Source organism: Pelophylax lessonae, assembly GCF_965119305.1.
Source record: "Pelophylax lessonae genome assembly, chromosome: 1".
In the NCBI taxonomy this organism is placed as follows: Eukaryota; Metazoa; Chordata; class Amphibia; order Anura; family Ranidae; genus Pelophylax; species Pelophylax lessonae.
In genome coordinates this window covers 4,791,509-4,811,817 of record NC_138768.1, presented here as the reverse complement: position 1 = coordinate 4,811,817, position 20,309 = coordinate 4,791,509, and the positions used below count along the sequence as shown (strand labels likewise).

At 45.2% G+C, this 20,309-nt stretch overlaps 1 protein-coding gene across 1 annotated transcript; it reads left to right on the top strand.

Moving 5' to 3' along the window:
- The first annotated feature begins 86 nt into the window (after nucleotides 1-86).
- On the top strand, nucleotides 87-19,973 carry LOC309559541 (chymotrypsin A-like). Its single transcript, XM_082262841.1, has 7 exons — nucleotides 87-147; nucleotides 595-698; nucleotides 1,726-1,805; nucleotides 3,394-3,472; nucleotides 5,892-6,072; nucleotides 8,293-8,426; nucleotides 19,756-19,973. Exons 1-7 carry the CDS (start codon nucleotides 96-98, stop codon nucleotides 19,915-19,917), a joined length of 792 nt encoding a protein of 263 aa, XP_082118967.1. The 5' UTR covers nucleotides 87-95; the 3' UTR covers nucleotides 19,918-19,973.
- Nucleotides 19,974-20,309: the final 336 nt, after the last annotated feature.

Sequence of the window (20,309 nt, the reverse complement as noted above, 5' to 3'; positions counted from 1 at the left end):
AATAAGAAGCCTGGAGCTCTCCCCTGATTGGCTGACTGAGCGTATATAAGCTGAACAGATCCTACAACTGTCCTCATATCCAAGAAAATCAGAAAATGGCCACACTGTGGGTCCTGTCCTGCCTGGTCCTGCTTAGCGGAGCCTATGGTGAGTACACATACATGTTTGTAGCACATTGGGATATATATCATTTATATACACATACTATACATATGAAATATTCTATACATACATTCATAGAGAGAATGTAAAACGTACTACATTTGGCAATCTTCATCTTATTGATCACACCGCAGAACTGTTCTAAATGATGAGAATTTACCTTCCAAACCTTCCAATCCACTATGGATAAGACCATGAAACAAGAAAACGACTAAACAATATATGGCGAGGATTGCCCGGCTCTCATTATTTTATTTATTTCTTTTAATGGAAAAAAAAAAACATGAAAATCCGCCTTTGTAACAATCAATTTAGACAAAATGCAAAGACAATAAAAAGAGAGTTAATGAGGAAACAGAGATTGTGTTGTGTTATATGGTAATGTGTAACAATGTATTACTGGCAGTTATAATAAGAATGTGTATTTCTCAGGTTGCGGTGTTCCCGCCATCAGGCCTCTTATCTCCGGCTATGCCAGGGTTGTGAACGGTGAAAATGCCGTCTCTGGCTCCTGGCCATGGCAGGTGTCTCTTCAGGTACGATCGTTTCTTAACACATTTTTAACTTGTTGTCTAAATTGAAACATTTTTGGGTTTAATGTCATTTCTAGAGCTCAGTACAAACGCATTCCCCATCCCCCAAAATCTAGGGTTTCCCGTGGACACAATTTAGAATTTCAATGACTGAACATTTTCCCTGTCAGTTCTAAATTGAAAGGTTTAATGTAACACAGCCGTCCTAGAAAAGCAAAGTGTGAGAAGGCAGAGGTAGGTGACAATGACAACCCTCTTGGAAAAGCAATGGGGGGAGGGTAAGTGAGAAGTCGTGTCCCACCAAAGAACATGAAGGAGTAGAAGATGGCACTTAGAAGCCCCTAGTAGCTGATCAGCAGGTGATTGGGCCAGGTAGGTTCCAGAAAAAAATTAGAGGGGGGAGGGGGTATGTGAAGAAGCCTCCCCCCTTCTATACCCCAAAGGCAGAACCTCTCTAAAATGGATCAATATAAAAAGAAAAGTCTACAGTCTTGTTGGCATGGATAAATGATAACAATAGGAGGGCTGAAGGTGCTGCTTTGGGATTCTTCCAGTGTTAGCAGCGTGTCTGACTGCCTAGACAATTAGTCATGTGATCTGAAGCTGAAGGGAAATGTCGGAGTCCAGAATGGCCGCTCCTCTTCTCCAGGAGAAACCCAATGAACGGGGAAAACGGAGCAGAATTTTCTCCGGAAAAGATACATAATAAGACTCTATTATTACACAAGATTGACCTCTTCTAGGGAGACTGATAAAAGCTGAGACCACGTCACATTCAGGAGCTCACTCTGCTTGTATCTACAAAATACATTTAATGATGGATCAATAAATATAGAGCTGCATTGATTAGAGTATTTTATATCTGCCTGGAGTTCAGCTTCTGGTCATCTATCTGCCTGTGGTCTGCTATGCTATGGTGTGGACCATAGCATTGCTCAGTTTTCTATGGAGGGGGGGGGATATGAATGTTTATGGGGTAGATAAAATAATCTGTATATAAAGCAAAGATCTCTTGACTCTTCTTCTACAGAATAGCACCGGATTCCACTTCTGTGGCGGCTCCCTCATCAACAGTCTCTGGGTTGTCACTGCTGCCCACTGCTCAGTCACGTGAGTCTTATATGAGAATATTCTACTACAAAGTCAGTGTTCACTGCAATGCTTCACTGGGAATCTGTACATCCAGAGCCTCTGGTTTATAGACCGGATACATCCTAAATATAGAGCCATTTATCCAACTGTCCATCCAGAGCCTCTGGTTTATAGACCGGATACATCCTAAATATAGAGCCATTTATCCAACTGTCCATCCAGAGCCTCTAGTTTATAGACCGGATACATCCTAAATATAGAGCCATTTATCCAACTGTCCATTCAGAGCCTCTGGTTTATAGACCAGATACATCCTAAATATAGAACCATTTATCCAACTGTCCATCCAGAGCCTCTGGTTTATAGACCGGATACATCCTAAATATAGAGCCATTTATCCAACTGTCCATTCAGAGCCTCTGGTTTATAGACCAGATACATCCTAAATATAGAACCATTTATCCAACTGTCCATCCAGAGCCTCTGGTTTATAGACCGGATACATCCTAAATATAGAGCCATTTATCCAACTGTCCATTCAGAGCCTCTGGTTTATAGACCGGATACATCCTAAATATAGAGCCATTTATCCAACTGTCCATTCAGAGCCTCTGGTTTATAGACCAGACACATCCTAAATATAGAACCATTTATCCAACTGTCCATCCAGAGCCTCTGGTTTATAGACCGGATACATCCTAAATATAGAGCCATTTATCCAACTGTCCATCCAGAGCCTCTAGTTTATAGACCGGATACATCCTAAATATAGAGCCATTTATCCAACTGTCCATTCAGAGCCTCTGGTTTATAGACCAGATACATCCTAAATATAGAACCATTTATCCAACTGTCCATCCAGAGCCTCTGGTTTATAGACCGGATACATCCTAAATATAGAGCCATTTATCCAACTGTCCATTCAGAGCCTCTGGTTTATAGACCAGATACATCCTAAATATAGAGCCATTTATCCAACTGTCCATTCAGAGCCTCTGGTTTATAGACCGGATACATCCTAAATATAGAGCCATTTATCCAACTGTCCATTCAGAGCCTCTGGTTTATAGACCAGATACATCCTAAATAAAGAGCCATTTATCCAACTGTCCATCCAGAGCCTCTGGTTTACAGACCAGACACATCCTAAATATAGAACCATTTATCTAGCTGTCCATTCAGATCCTCTGGTTTATAGACTGCATACATCCTAAATATAGAGCCATTTATCCAACTGTCCATCCAGAGCCTCTGGTTTATAGACTGGAGACAGTATAGATCCGTATATACAATTTATAACTATAAACTCTCTTTATTTCAAGAAATGGAATGTAGGGTTTGTAGAAATTATAGAGATGTCGGTAATACGAATGGTATAGTTTTGGACCATTTTCTAAATGACTGTGAAGAAGTGACCTTTCTCTGCCAGACATGTAAAATGTCCTCATGTATAGAGAGAACAAGGTTTGGCCTGAAAACAAACACGACAGATATATTGGGCAGACTAGATGGGCCAAATGGTTCTTATCTGCCGACACATTCTATGTTTCTATGTTACGACACCCAACCATTTACCAATGACCTGCCATGTTTGTCTTCCATCCAGATCCTCCCACCGTGTGGTGCTGGGTGAATTCGACCAGTCCTCCAATGCTGAGCCCATCCAGGTCAAGTCCATCGGCAGAGTAAGTTCTTATTACTAAAGGAGAACTCTCATAGTTTTATGAGTTTTATATGAGATCAAAGAGTGTCATCAATGGAACGTCTAAGCTTTCTTCCTATGTAGAGATTGTAGTGATATATGTATGGGTGGGATGAATTATTTCCTATTGCATTAAAGGCCGTGCTTCCTGCATGGTCATGGAGCACAGATTGGGACTTGTAATATTCCCAGACATAGGACAGAGTTCAGAAGACTTTACAAGACATTTCTTTCTCTCTTCCAAAACTTTATTTTTAGTTTTCAGCAGTTAAGTATGGGTAGGTTGTTTTTTTTCAACAGTTAGGCATGGGTAGGTTTTTCAGGTTTTATTCCTCTGAGTGTCCCCTCAGAGGAGATTTCCATTTACTTCCTGTCTTGGTGACATACTGTCACATACTGACATACAGGAATATGGGAAACATTTGTTTATCCTGCCCTCTTTTAAGGAGATCAAATACATAAATAAATAAATACATATAAATAAGCCCATTTTAATTAAAAAGATTTACGGTAAGTTTGGATGATAGAATTTCTGAATGTACTGGGATCCTCTGCTTTACCAAACGAGGGATCTTCTAGGCACAAGGTGTGCACTCCAAAGACTGCAATTGGTCTTATAAATAGGGCTTTGTTTGCTCCCACATCCCAAAGCCAGAGAGCCATTAAATCTGACCTCCAGCCTTCCCTTCAGTCTTTAGCAAATTATAGGAAGGCGCCTGGCTCTTTTTAAGATATATCTGAACCTGCTGCCCTTTTAATTGTGAAAACAATATAAAATATGGGACGTAGATAAAAAAGGCGCTGGTGATCTTTTATATTACTGGAATAAAACTTAGCACGTGTAATAAATATGTATTACTAGTGTTAAAAGTGCTTATTAGTGAATAAATTAATATAGTTAAAGGTAATAGATATATTTTAAAGTGCACAACTCAAAATTAAAAATTTGTGTTACTTATTAGTAAATAAATATATAAATAGTTATATATAAATAAATAATGTACATGCAACAAGCAAATCAATTATATAAATATATAGTATTCCGTGCAACAAACAAATAAAAGTGCTTATTAGTGCGTGCATAAAAAACTCATCAAATATAAACGGATATAGTCGTGCTCTCCAGTGAGAAATAATTATATAACAAGTGTCTCTGCAATTCGTGCAACAAAAATATGCTCCTTAAAGTGCTTCAGGTGGTGGGGTGTGACACACGTGGCCTCTTACCAGCTTCCAATGAGTCACAATGACTCCCAACGCCTGTGATCCCTTTAATTGGGTGGATCAGACCTCTCCTCGATATCTTTTGGGTTGGATATCTGCTCCTACATTAGGCATGTATGGACCATATAGTCCGCATAAAGATAAACAAAAAAAGCCTCCAATAGTGAAATATTGTATGCTTTATTTAAAAGTTACTAAAAAGGTATACAGTTGGTCCCTTACTATTAGTTGTGCCCTCCTGGCACTGGGCAATTCGGCAGTACACAAAATCTTTGAGTAGTGGGGAATCGTATCCGAGGATCTGCAGCTTCCTCTTTGCTTTCCTCTCACTGTGCTGTGTGCGGCGGTCGGCGAGCGTCCCTGCCTCTGCTACTAGTCTTGCCCAGTTGTACCAGCTCCTCTCCTGGACTGAAACGGGTTCATCTGATTTCACTGCACACTGTGAGCTTCTCACAATGTGCGTTAGAAGCTGCAGCAAGTGTGATAGAGCCCCGCCTCATTTCCTGGCTGGTGGACACCCATCATCACCTGGCCTCAGATTGGGCTACCTTGGATCTCTAGCTGTAGTGAAACTACAAATCCCATAATGCCTCAGTCTCTGGAGGTCATATTTGTAGTGTAATGGTAAATATATAGAGTAAGCACATCACATAACATAAATGTTTAGCAATAAAGTTGCATTAGGAATGAAGATATAATTATACAATAAATACAAATATCTAAGTATGGCTCATCACATCAAGCATAATATAGCATAGATATTCACTCTGCTGCTAAATTCAACCAATAAAAATCCATGTATTGTATAAAGGTACAATGAGCACCACCTAAATCATATAGCAGCTGATGTTCAGAAATACATCCAGGAATTCAGTACCCAGAATAGAGTAATGGAAAGGACAGCTGAGCCAGACCCTGGTGAAAGAGAGAGGAGGAGGAAGAACCCAACGTTTCGGGGGTGTAAGGACCCCCTTTTCTGAGGAAAGTAGTGGATTTTCAAGAAAGGGGTTTCTTACACCCCCGAAATGTTGGATTTTTCCTCCTCCTTGCTTTTTACCAGGATTTGGCTCAAAATACAAACTGAGAAGGTTCAGAGAGACATTTATTACAAATTCAGTAGTGGATTCTGATTTACTAAAATCTATAAAAACATTAATCCTTATTATAACTTTTTTCAGTTCTTCAGACACCCCCAGTACAGCACCCAGACCATGGCCAATGACATCGCCCTGATCAAGATTTCCAGTCCTGCCACCCTCAATGACCGTGTCTCCTCTGTGTGTCTCGCTGCTTCCTCTGATGTCTTCAGTGGAGGAGAAAGATGCGTCACCACCGGATGGGGATACACCAATGCTGCCAGTAAGGGGATTAGATCTTCTTCAATAATACAAAGTATTAACCAGTTAAAGTCCTTGGGCATACAAGGTATGTTCTAAAAAAATCATGAAAGATTTTAGGACATTCCTCATATGCTTTGGTCTGTCATGGACTTGCAATAGTGTTTGGCAGCTTACCTGCTCCTTCATGTCTGTAATAGAGGCCAGACTTCACTTCTGGTTCCTTTTTATCATTTCTCCTTCCTGTTCCTGCCCCACCCCAGGTCATCACAGGAAGTCTATATTAACCAGTGCACTGCAGGTCTGCTTTGCTGTTCAACAGTGCTTGTTAGTTGTTTCCTGTCTGCCATGTGCTGATCTACCTTTCTGTGTACCGACTTTGGCTTGTCTCTGACTATTCCTGTTTGCCTGTTACCATGACCTTTGGCCTGTCCCTTGGTTACCCTCGTCTGCCTGTTACCCCGACCTCGGTGTACCCATCACCATTCCGTGTGTCCTGAGTGGCTGCTTCCCTTCTCTCCCTACGGAGCATGACCCGGGGGACCCCAGGGGCTGCGACCTGGGCCCAGCTGCAGCCAAGTCCATCCTCACGACTAGAGGCTCTGGTGAACACCTGCTGGGTCTTAGACTCTGCACCCTGGGGAATCTTGGGCTCACGCTCCGGTCCATCCGCAGCAGTCTGCTATCGGGTTCACTACCTTGCGCTGCACCCCTGCCTCCTACAGGGTGCAGTTGTCACCTGGCCACAGGTGACCTGACATGGTCCTCTTCTGCTGCTGTGGCCATCCCACAGCTCTAGTCGGTGAGACTCAGCAATTATTTGAGGATCAGGGTCATTCTTTGTGCACCAGGAGCTTATGGCGTTTTTCCACTGCATGGAACCGAATGGTTCGGCTCACTTTTGTGCTTTTCCACTGCTGGTACCGCATGGTATGGTGTAGGAACGGTTCGGTATGGTACGGTACGGCGGCGCTTTTCCACTGCATGGAACCGAATGGTACGGTTCTCAAAAACAGTACCTACTTGATTGTGGTTCCAACAGGTACCATACCCGGTACCATATCCCACAATCCTTTGCATGCAGTCACTACTAGCCACTGATTGGTCAGAGAATCCCACCCACCCCATTGTTATCCCACCCACTTAACTTTAGTACTACTTTAGTGGAAAAGCAAACCATACCATACCGTACCGAACCGTTCCAACACCGTACCATGGGGTACCAGCAGTGGAAAAGCAAACCGGGCCAAGCAGGGCCAAGCAGGGCCGAGTAGAGCCGAGCCGGTACTTGCAGTGGAAAAGTGCCATTAGGCAGTGGCTCCTATGTAAGTGATGCCTGCAAACTGTTTACAAGCATCAATGATAAAATATTATAGTTACAATGTCAAAGAATGTGATTTAAAATGTTAACATTGTTTCTATTAAAACCAATTTAACCCTTAGTGAACCAACCTTAATAGACTCCTATTTTTCCATGAAAGTGTTTTTTTTTAGCCAAATATTTTTTGTTGTTTTTCCCTTTACTTCCTATTACCTCTTATTGGACAATCATTTGTAAAGTAAGGAGAATCCCTTCTTAGACAGTTGTGACATGTGTTCCCCTTAAACGATTCTTCTCCCTTCCTGTTTCAGTGGCATCCCTAAAATTTTAGATTTCCCATCACTATCTGTCCCAATGGCCATCAAGATCAACAGAGATGATGAATCTCCCCAGAGATCTCACAGACAGCAATTGCCTTGGTGGCGCCCTGTACTGGTGGGCTAGTGGCGCCCTTTTTCCTTTTATTAAAGTGACTCTTCATGGACATTGGATGGTCACTACGACTTATTATCATACAAGTACAATTATTTTCCCAATTTCCTTTTCAGTCATTGGGGCCTAGGTATGAAGACTGACATAATAGATCATTGAAATGTGACTTAGAAAGCTCCAATGAACTGGTGACATGAAGGATCTCATGTATTATGCTAGGATTTTGGTAGAAAAAAATATGATTTTAATTTTTTTTTTTAATGAACAAAGAAATTACTAGGAGGAGCTTCATAAGTTGGAAAAACCGTCAGACATTTCCAGTAAAAATGGGGCAAAATATCAGTTTCAGTCTGGTATGGACAGGCATCACAATGACATGGCATAACGTGGTCTTCTACAGAGGGCTGTACATAGAGATGTCTAGGGGTTAAATATGTGAGCTGCTGTCCATCCTTTACATTAACCCCTTTCTCTCTCTCTCTCTCCCAGCACTAGCCTCCCCAGCTAAGCTCCAGCAGGTGGCTCTTCCTCTTCTGACCAACACTGAGTGCCAGAGATACTTTTTACCCAGAATCCAGACCTCCATGATCTGTGCTGGTGCCTCTGGGGCCTCCTCCTGCATGGTATGATGACCTACAGACTTTCTATTGACCAGTGCTAGCTCTCTGTAGTTATCTCATTGAACAGAACAATAGCTTATGGGTCCAAATGTCTTCAAAGTGGGTCACTTTATATGAGGTAGGACAGTCCATGTAGCTTGACAATCATACATAGAATATTATATATATATTAATATAGGCTTGGGTATTAAATTAACCCTAATTAGTGAAAAGTGAATACTGAACTTTTTGCTCCACCATTGATGGTCCTGCGTTCTGTTTGATATGGTGGATTATATTCTGAATATCACTGTTGTTGAAATCTGGTGGGGAGTTCTTTAGACCCTTCACTGTTGTTGGTAAAACTAAGTGGTGAGGAGTTCCTTAGACCCTTTAATGGTTCATATTTGTGTTTCATTACTTTTTTACAGAGTTTACGTTCTATTCTTAGACCCGTTCAGGTTCTTTTGTCGAAGAATACTGCACAGTGCTTGGCTTTGTGGTTGAGCAGTGCCAATATTGTGTGTAGATGACCTTGCCTGGACCATACAAAGTCCAAGAATTTGAAATTATGTCATAAGTAGTGTTGAGCGAACACGGACTGTATTATTCGTGTTCGTACCGAATAATTGGATTTTTTGTACCCGAACACGGACACGGACACTTTACTGTATGTTCGGGTAAAAATCCGTGTTCGGTCGTTTTATTTCCGGGTTTTGCATGCTTTGGCGCTCTTTTCATGGCGGGCTTTCAACAGCCAATCAACAATCGTTTAACTGGTGTGCCTTAAGCCATCCCAGCCATGCCTGCAAATGTCTCAGTAGCTGTGATTGGCCGTCTGAAGCATGTGACCAAGTCTTTATAAGTTCGAGGCAGCCGCAGCGGCGTCATTATGCTGCTTAGATTCAGGGACAGAGCACACATCAACGTGCTGGCTGCTGATTAGGGAAAGATAGGCAGGAAAAAACCATTTGTGTCCGGATAGAATTGAGGGACAGGTCGGAGTGTTTAGGCAGGGCGAGTTGTAGGCATTTTAGGGATAGAGTCTGCTGAATTATATAGGGTCAGTGTCTTCTACAAACTACAATCGATATTGCTGTGTGGGGGGTGGGGTGAATCTGCACTCAATCCTGATCTACGATCTCTTCTCAATCCTGTTAGGGACAGAGTCTGCTGAATTTTAGGGAAACTGTGTTCTACAAACTACAATCGATATTGCTGTGTGGGGGGTGGGGTGAATCTGCACTCAATCCTGATCTACGATCTCTTCTCAATCCTGTTAGGGACAGAGTCTGCTGAATTTTAGGGAAACTGTGTTCTACAAACTACAATCGATATTGCTGTGTGGTGTGGGATTGGAGATAGGCAGGTGTCAGTGATCCACATCCATTTTTCTGTGTGTGAGCTGCAGTGAACACAATCTTTTTGGGCTGCAGTGAACACAATCTTTTTGGGCTGCAGTGAACACAATCTTTTTGGGCTGCAGTGAACACAATCTTTTTGGGCTGCAGTGAACACAATCTTTTTGGGGTGCAGTGAACAAAATCTTTTTGGGGTGCAGTGAACACAATCCTTTTTGGTGTGCAGTGAACACAATCTTTGTGGGGTGCAGTGAACAAAATCCTTTGTGGGGTGCAGTGAACACAATCTTTTTGGGGTGCAGTGAACAAAATCCTTTTTGGGGTGCAGTGAACAACATCCTTTTTGGGGTGCAGTGAACACAATCTTTTTGGGGTGCAGTGAACAAAATCCTTTGTGGGGTGCAGTGAACACAATCTTTTTGGGGTGGAGTGAACAACATCCTTTTTGGGGTGCAGTGAACAACATCCTTTTTGGGGTGCAGTGAACACAATCTTTTTGGGGTGCAGTGAACAACATCCTTTTTGGGGTGCAGTGAACACAATCTTTTTGGGGGTGCAGTGAACAAAATCCTTTGTGGGGTGCAGTGAACACAATCTTTTTGGGGTGCAGTGAACACAATCTTTTTGGGGTGGAGTGAACAACATCCTTTTTGGGGTGCAGTGAACAAAATCCTTTTTGGGGTGCAGTGAACAAAATCATTTTTGGGGTGCAGTGAACACAATCTTTTTGGGGTGCAGTGAACACAATCTTTGTGGGGTGCAGTGAACACAATCTTTTTGGGGTGGAGTGAACAACATCCTTTTTGGGGTGCAGTGAACAACATCCTTTTTGGGGTGCAGTGAACACAATCTTTTTGGGGTGCAGTGAACACAATCTTTGTGGGGTACAGTGAACAGAATCTTTGTGGGGTGCAGTGAACACAATCTTTGGGGGGTACAGTGAACACAATCTTTGTGAGGTGCAGTGAACACAATCTTTGTGGGGTGCAGTGAACACAATCATTGTGGGGTGCAGTGAACTCAATCTTTGTGGGGTACAGTGAACACAATCTCATACTGAAGGTTTGAGGGTGCTGCCTGTTCCATACTCCCCCTACTCCTCATCTAGCCTTTTAGGGGTACAAACAATAGTAATTGGGGCCTAGTGTGGTTGTGTACGTGTGATATACATACACTTTTTTGGGATCATATTTTCTATTCCGCTATTTAATCAAAAACCTCTGGGGATCAGTTAAATTGGGGGATAGTCTGTGTTGGTACGTGTGAGAGAGATCCACCTTTCCAAGTTGTTGGGGTTCATCTCATACTTCTGAAGGTTTGAGGGTGCTGCCTGTTCCATACTCCCCCTACTCCTAGCCTTTTAGGGGTACAAACAATAGTAATTGGGGCCTAGTGTGGTTGTGTACGTGTGATATACATACACTTTTTTGGGATCATATTTTCTATTCCGCTATTTAATCAAAAACCTCTGGGGATCAGTTAAATTGGGGGATAGTCTGTGTTGGTACGTGTGAGAGAGATCCACCTTTCCAAGTTGTTGGGGTTCATCTCATACTTCTGAAGGTTTGAGGGTGCTGCCTGTTCCATACTCCCCCTACTCCTAGCCTTTTAGGGGTACAAACAATAGTAATTGGGGCCTAGTGTGGTTGTGTACGTGTGATATACATACACTTTTTTGGGATCATATTTTCTATTCCGCTATTTAATCAAAAACCTCTGGGGATCAGTTAAATTGGGGGATAGTCTGTGTTGGTACGTGTGAGAGAGATCCACCTTTCCAAGTTGTTGGGGTTCATCTCATACTTCTGAAGGTTTGAGGGTGCTGCCTGTTCCATACTCCCCCTACTCCTAGCCTTTTAGGGGTACAAACAATAGTAATTGGGGCCTAGTGTGGTTGTGTACGTGTGATATACATACACTTTTTTGGGATCATATTTTCTATTCCGCTATTTAATCAAAAACCTTTGGGGATCAGTTAAATTGGGGGATAGTCTGTGTTGGTACGTGTGAGAGAGATCCACCTTTCCAAGTTGTTGGGGTTCATCTCATACTTCTGAAGGTTTGAGGGTGCTGCCTGTTCCATACTCCCCCTACTCCTAGCCTTTTAGGGGTACAAACAATAGTAATTGGGGCCTAGTGTGGTTGTGTACGTGTGATATACATACACTTTTTTGGGATCATATTTTCTATTCCGCTATTTAATCAAAAACCTCTGGGGATCAGTTAAATTGGGGGATAGTCTGTGTTGGTACGTGTGAGAGAGATCCACCTTTCCAAGTTGTTGGGGTTCATCTCATACTTCTGAAGGTTTGAGGGTGCTGCCTGTTCCATACTCCCCCTACTCCTAGCCTTTTAGGGGTACAAACAATAGTAATTGGGGCCTAGTGTGGTTGTGTACGTGTGATATACATACACTTTTTTGGGATCATATTTTCTATTCCGCTATTTAATCAAAAACCTCTGGGGATCAGTTAAATTGGGGGATAGTCTGTGTTGGTACGTGTGAGAGAGATCCACCTTTCCAAGTTGTTGGGGTTCATCTCATACTTCTGAAGGTTTGAGGGTGCTGCCTGTTCCATACTCCCCCCTACTCCTAGCCTTTTAGGGGTACAAACAATAGTAATTGGGGCCTAGTGTGGTTGTGTACGTGTGATATACATACACTTTTTTGGGATCATATTTTCTATTCCGCTATTTAATCAAAAACCTTTGGGGATCAGTTAAATTGGGGGATAGTCTGTGTTGGTACGTGTGAGAGAGATCCACCTTTCCAAGTTGTTGGGGTTCATCTCATACTTCTGAAGGTTTGAGGGTGCTGCCTGTTCCATACTCCCCCTACTCCTCATCTAGCCTTTTAGGGGTACAAACAATAGTAATTGGGGCCTAGTGTGGTTGTGTACGTGCGAGATACATACACTTTTTTTGATCATATTTCCTATTCCGCTATTCAATAAAAACCTTTGAGGATCAATTGAATTGCGGGATAGTCTGTGTCGGTACGTGTGAGAGAGATCCACCTTTCCAAGTTGTTGGGGTTCATCTCATACTTCTGAAGGTTTGAGGGTGCTGCCTGTTCCATACCCCCCCTACTCCTCATCTAGCCTTTTAGGGGTACAAACAATAGTAATTGGGGCCTAGTGTGGTTGTGTACGTGCGAGATACATACACTTTTTTTGATCATATTTCCTATTCCGCTATTCAATAAAAACCTTTGAGGATCAATTGAATTGCGGGATAGTCTGTGTCGGTACGTGTGAGAGAGATCCACCTTTCCAAGTTGTTGGGGTTCATCTCATACTTCTGAAGGTTTGAGGGTGCTGCCTGTTCCATACCCCCCCTACTCCTCATCTAGCCTTTTAGGGGTACAAACAATAGTAATTGGGGCCTAGTGTGGTTGTGTACGTGCGAGATACATACACTTTTTTTGATCATATTTCCTATTCCGCTATTCAATAAAAACCTTTGGGGATCAATTAAATTGCGGAATAGTCTGTGTCGGTACGTGTGAGATCCACCTTTCCAAGTTTTTGGGGTTCATCTCATACTTCTGAAGCTTTGAGGGTGCTGCCTGTTCCATACTCCTCCTCCTCCTCATCCATCCTTTTAGGTGTACAAACAATAGTAATTGGGGCCTAGTGTGCTTCTGTACGTGTGAGATACATACACATTTTTTGATCATATTTCCTATTCCGCTATTCAATAAAAACCTTTGGGGATCAATTAAATTGCGGGATAGTCTGTGTCGGTACGTGTGAGATCCACCTTTCCAAGTTTTTGGGGTTCATCTCATACTTCTGAAGCTTTGAGGGTGCTGCCTGTTCCATACTCCTCCTCCTCCTCATCCATCCTTTTAGGTGTACAAACAATAGTAATTGGGGCCTAGTGTGCTTCTGTACGTGTGAGATACATACACATTTTTTGATCATATTTCCTATTCCGCTATTCAATAAAAACCTTTGGGGATCAATTAAATTGCGGAATAGTCTGTGTCGGTACGTGTGAGATCCACCTTTCCAAGTTTTTGGGGTTCATCTCATACTTCTGAAGCTTTGAGGGTGCTGCCTGTTCCATACTCCTCCTCCTCCTCATCCATCCTTTTAGGTGTACAAACAATAGTAATTGGGGCCTAGTGTGTTTCTGTACGTGCGAGATACATACACTTTTTTTGATCATATTTCCTATTCCGCTATTCAATAAAAACCTTTGGGGATCAATTAAATTGCGGGATAGTCTGTGTCGGTACGTGTGAGATCCACCTTTCCAAGTTTTTGGGGTTCATCTCATACTTCTGAAGCTTTGAGGGTGCTGCCTGTTCCATACTCCTCCTCCTCCTCATCCATCCTTTTAGGTGTACAAACAATAGTAATTGGGGCCTAGTGTGTTTCTGTACGTGTGAGATACATACACTTTTTTTGATCATATTTCCTATTCCGCTATTCAATAAAAACCTTTGGGGATCAATTGAATTGCGGGATAGTCTGTGTCGGTACGTGTGAGAGAGATCCACCTTTCCAAGTTGTTGGGGTTCATCTCATACTTCTGAAGGTTTGAGGGTGCTGCCTGTTCCATACCCCCCCTACTCCTCATCTAGCCTTTTAGGGGTACAAACAATAGTAATTGGGGCCTAGTGTGGTTGTGTACGTGCGAGATACATACACTTTTTTTGATCATATTTCCTATTCCGCTATTCAATAAAAACCTTTGAGGATCAATTGAATTGCGGGATAGTCTGTGTCGGTACGTGTGAGAGAGATCCACCTTTCCAAGTTGTTGGGGTTCATCTCATACTTCTGAAGGTTTGAGGGTGCTGCCTGTTCCATACTCCCCCTACTCCTCATCTAGCCTTTTAGGGGTACAAACAATAGTAATTGGGGCCTAGTGTGGTTGTGTACGTGTGATATACATACACTTTTTTTGGATCATATTTTCTATTCCGCTATTCAATAAAAACCTTTCTAGGGCAAGATCTTAAATTACAGAAATATGAGGAGACCGTCAAATAAGGGCCGTGGCCTGGGTCGTGGTGCTGCTGGTAGAGCTCCTGTTGCAAGGAGAGGACATGGTCGATCTGTGCCAGCTACACGCACAAGTGAAACACCTTCCTCAAGTGTGAGTAGGCGACAGAACCTGCATCAGTATTTGGTAGGGCATCAAACGCCCCTAGAAGTGATGAGGCCAGAACAAGTTGAGGCGATAGTAGATTGGTTTGCTGCTGACAGTGCCTCCAGTTCCTTCACATTGTCTCCCACCCAGTCTACTGCAGAAAGGTCAGAGTTGGCACCTGCAGCCAATGTCCAACCGTCTTTCACCTCACCCCCTTGCAAATCAGGCCAGCAGTCTGAGCCCCAAGCCATACAGCAGTCTCTTATTCTTTTTGAGGACTCTGTCAGCAGGGTTTCCCAGGGCCATCCACCTAGCCCTGCCCCAGAAGTGGAAGAGATTGAGTGCAGCGATGCCCAACCACTTATTCCTCAAGATGAGTACATGCAAGGATCATCGCAGCACGTCTCCGATGATGACGAAACGCAGGTGCCAACTGCTGCGGCGTTCAGCATTGTGGAGACCGACAAGGAGGGCAGGGGTGAAGACTGGGTGGAAGATGATGTGGAGGACGATGAGGTCCTCGACCCCACATGGAATGAACGTCATGCAGGTGAACTGAGTAGTTTGGAGGAAGAGGCGGTGGTCGCACAGAGCCACCAGCACAGCAGAAGAGGGAGCAGGGTGCAGAAGCGGAGCGGCCGTGCCCTAGACACTACGCCCGCTACTGCCCAACGCAGCAAGGGAACGAGCGCACCAAAGTCAGCTCAAAGGAGTTCTCTAGCGTGGAAGTTCTTTAGAAAATGTGCTGATGACAGGACACGAGTGGTTTGCACCCTGTGCAATCAGAGCTTGAAGCGAGGCATGAACCTTCTCAACCTGAGCACAACCTGCATGATCAGGCATCTAAGTGCAAAGCACGAGCTGCAGTGGAGTACACACCTTCAAAACCAAGAAACGTCTCTGGCTCATCCTGCTTCCTCTTCTGCTGCAGTCTCGGCCGCTCCAGCCACATCTGTAGTGATACCGGCACCTGCCACCCCGCAAACAGACGATCTGTCAGCAACACCACCACCTGGGTCACCAACAACCATCTCCACAATGTCCCGTGGAAGCGTTCAGCTTTCCATCTCCCAAACACTTGAGAGGAAGAGGAAGTACCCCCCTACCCACCCGCGATCCCTGGCCCTGAATGCCAGCATTTCAAAATTATTGGCCTTTGAAATGCTGTCATTCCGTCTGGTGGAGACGCACAGTTTTAAAAACCTTATGTCGGTGGCTGTCCCACAGTACGTCGTGCCCAGCCGCCACTACTTTTCCAGGCAAGCCATCCCTTCCCTGCACAACCAAGTGGGGGAAAAAATCAGGTGTGCACTGCGCAACGCCATCTGTGCCAAGGTCCACCTAACTACGGATACGTGGACCAGTAAGCACGGTCAGGGGCGTTATATCTCCCTAACGGCACACTGGGTAAATGCAGTGGCGTATGGGCCTGAGGCGGATAGCAATTTGGCGCATGTCCTTCCACCACCGAGGATTGCAGGGCGCTTCAGTTTGCCTCCTGTTCCTAACTCCTCCTACTCCGCTTCCTCATCCTCTACCGCCTCCTCATCCGGACAGCGTAACACCTTCACCACCAACTTCAGCACGGCCAGGGGTAAACGACAGCAGGCAGTTTTACAACTTGCCTGTTTGGGGGACAAACCACACACCGCGCAGGAGTTGTGGAGGAGCATGGAACAGCAGACAAATGAGTGGTTGCTGCCAGCGAGCCTCAAGCCCGGCCTGGTGGTGTGCGATAACGGGCGAAATCTCATAGCAGCTCTGGGCCTAGCCGGTTTGACGCACATCCCTTGCCTGGCGCATGTGCTGAATTTGGTGGTGCAGAGGTTCCTTAAAAACTACCCCGATATGTCAGAGCTGCTGCAGAAAGTTCGGGCCGTTTGTGCGCACTTTCGGCGTTCTCACCCTGCTGCTGCTCGCCTGGCAGCGCTGCAGCGTAACTTCGGCCTTCCCGCTCACCGCCTCATATGTGACGTGCCCACAAGGTGGAACTCCACCTTGCACATGCTGGAAAGACTGTGCGAGCAGCAGCAGGCCATAGTGGAGTTTCAGCTGCAGCACGCACGCGTGAGTCGCTCTGCGGAACAGCACCACTTCACCACCAATAACTGGGCCTCCATGCGAGACCTGTGTGCCTTGTTGCGCTGTTTTGAGTACTCCACCAACATGGCCAGTGGCAATGACGCCGTTCTCAGCTTAACTATCCCACTTCTATGCCTCCTTGAAAAAACAATTCGGGCGATGATGGAAGAGGATGTGGCACAGGATGAGGAGGAGGAGGAGGATGAAGAGGTAACATTTCCAAGGCTTTCAGGGCAGTCATTCGCAAGGGGCTCCGAGGGTGGGTTCCTGCACACGCAAACGCCAGGGACGCAATTGTCCAGCAGGGGCACAGTTCTGGAGGATGAGGAGGATGAGGAGGAGGAGGAGCTGGAGGAGGAGATGGAACCATGTTCACAGCAGGGTGGCACCCAGGCCAGCTCATGGCCATCACTGGTGCGTGGCTGGGGGGATACAGAGGACACGGACCATACACCTCCCACAGAGGACAGCCTTTCGTCGCCTCTGGGCAGCCTGGCACACATGAGCGATTACATGCTGCAGTGTCTCCACAACGACCGCCGAGTTGCCCACATTCTAACTTGTGCTGATTACTGGGTGGCCACGCTGCTGGATCCCCGTTACAAGGACAACGTACCGTCCTTAATTCACTCACTGGAGCGCGATCGCAAGATGCGCGAGTACAAGCGCACGCTGGTAGACGCCATGCTGCCGGCATTCCCATCTGACAGCGGGGCCACAGTGGAAGCACAAGGCAGAGGAGGAGGAGGAGGAGGTCGCCAACGCAACCAGGGCACCGCCAGCACCTCAGAAGGCAGGGTTAGCATGGCCGAAATGTGGAAAAGCTTTGTCAGCACGCCACAACAAACAGCAGCACCAGCAGCTCAGATGGAACGTCTTAGCAGGAGGCAGCATTTTACCAACATGGTGGAGCAGTATGTGTGCACACGCCTACATGTAGTGAATGACGGGTCTGCCCCCTTCAACTTCTGGGTCTCCAAATTGGGCACATGGCCTGAGCTTGCCCTTTACGCCTTGGAGGTGCTGGCGTGCCCTGCAGCCAGTGTATTATCTGAACGGGTATTTAGCACGGCTGGGGGCGTTATAACAGACAAGCGCAGCCGCCTGTCCAGAGACAATGTGGACAAGCTCACGTTCATTAAAATGAACCAGGCATGGATCCCACGGGACTTTTCCGTACCTTATGCAGAATAGCAATGGATACCGACCTTACCCACCCATTGTTCCATTTTTGCTCTTTCTCACTCTTTTGGGGTGTACCCTCATTTAAAATTTGTGAAAAGAAGCAGTGTTGGCTACCTCGTCCTCCTCCTCAGGGCCAGTTTAATGTAGGGTCTATTGGAGCTGCAGCTCCAGGCCCCTACCTTTTATATAGGCCCCGGGTTGGCCATATTCACTGTTACCGCTCTTCTGTCACTTGTAAACACAGAAGTCTGGCTTCTATGCTCGCTTCCCCAGGCAGCACCCTCAGAACCTCCCCACACAGCGTGAAGGCCGGACAAGGAGGGACAGTTGGCGATGCATGGATGTGTTTATGGGCTTCAGAGACAGCATCCCATGTTGAATTAGGCATGCATGGCTGCACCCTTCCTCCTCTGGGTGCATGGCAAGGCACGGCCCTAAGGCCCTTCAAAATCCTCAGCACCAAGCCCATGATGCTGTTAATCCGGCCCTGGTCCTCCTCCACCGCCGCTTCCACCTACACCGCCCATAGGTGTGCGCAGCCTATTGCATTAAGGTGTGCACCCCAAAGTTGAAATACACATGCATGTGTTTGCCAGCAGGGAGAGTAATGTATCGGGGCCATGTACCTGTAGGCAAGGAGAAATAGAGCAGAGCAGGTCCCAGGGAGATCTTTCCCATCTCCTCACTGGCAATGCTATGTGCCCTAGGTGATTAGGGTGTGCCCAGGCACACCCAGCACACCCTGTGCGCACGCCTATGTCACCGCCACATCCACCACCACCTCAACCTCCCTCCTACTCCATATGGGCCTCGTCCTTCAGAGATGAAGAAGAACATTGTTTTATTTTTCTGTTTTTTTTTGTTGTTTTAAGTTATTTCCCTATCCACATTTGTTTGCAGAGCACTTGCCATGCTCTTAATTACGTTTTGCTGCCATTTGCAGCACTCTAGCCCTTTCCTTTGGTGTTTTAGAGCCATTTTAGTGCCTTAAAGTTCGGGTCCCCATTGACTTCAATGGGGTTCGGTGTCCGGGAAAAGTTCGGTAAAAGTCCGGGACACGGACCCGGACTTTTTTTTAAAGTTCGGCCGAACCCGTCGAACACGGACATCTAGGTGTCCGCTCAACCCTAGTCATAAGGCCATCTTACAGTGTGTGTCTAGCAATTGTATTAGTCTATATAGAGATGGGAAGGGTTATAAGCCTTCAAACTGTTACTGCTATCCAATGGCTCCCTTCATAAAATCTCCCCTCACTTTCTGCCAGAACTAATAAAATACATCATCAGTTACGGCTTTTCTTTCAAATGAATGTTAACATCAAAAAAATAACATAGGGACTACATTGCTCTGCCTCTCATGATCCAAGTGTCGGTTCCATTTATTACTCTGGTTACTATAACTAGGGGACAGGAGCTGTTTTTGACAGCCCAGTCAATGTGTTTTAAGCACACAGAGAGCGAACTCTCAGCACAGGAACGTTGGACGTCCATGGATCCATACATGCAGCATGAGAGTGTTAAAGCACACCCTCTTTAGCATTATGTTGTTGGCAAGTGATTCATCGAAATGACAGATGATTACTTGAGAACTCTTCTGTAATTCTCCATTTTGCTCCTTTTCAGGGTGACTCTGGTGGACCCCTTGTGTGCCAGAGGAACGGAGCCTGGACCCTGGCCGGTGTTGTGTCCTTTGGCAGCGCTTCCTGCTCTCCATCTTCTCCCGGAGTCTACGCCCGCGTCTCCACCCTCAGATCCTGGGTGGACCAGACTGTTGCCGCTAACTAAATACCATCCAATGTCCTTCTGATACTCAATAAAGTCACTTTTGTATTAATATATAGCTGTGGATTTTCTAAGGATTTATAAGTTCACAAAATAAAGAAGAAAACATATTAAACAGATTATATAAATGAGATGCCTAAAAGGTTCTTTCCGTTTCTTATGGTGGAGACAGTTTGTGATTCACCCCTTCTGTTCCATTCACAGCTTATCTCTTCCCACTTCCACATTTTACTTCTGCACCCCCAACTACATTTCAGCCCACCCCCAACAACTCTCTTACCTCTGCACCAATTCCCCCCTCCACAGCTCTCACTTTGCACAACCTGACACCCCCCCAGCCCTCTTCTCTGAATAAATCCTCCCCTTCTCAGTTCTCACATATCCCCCCTCCCCCC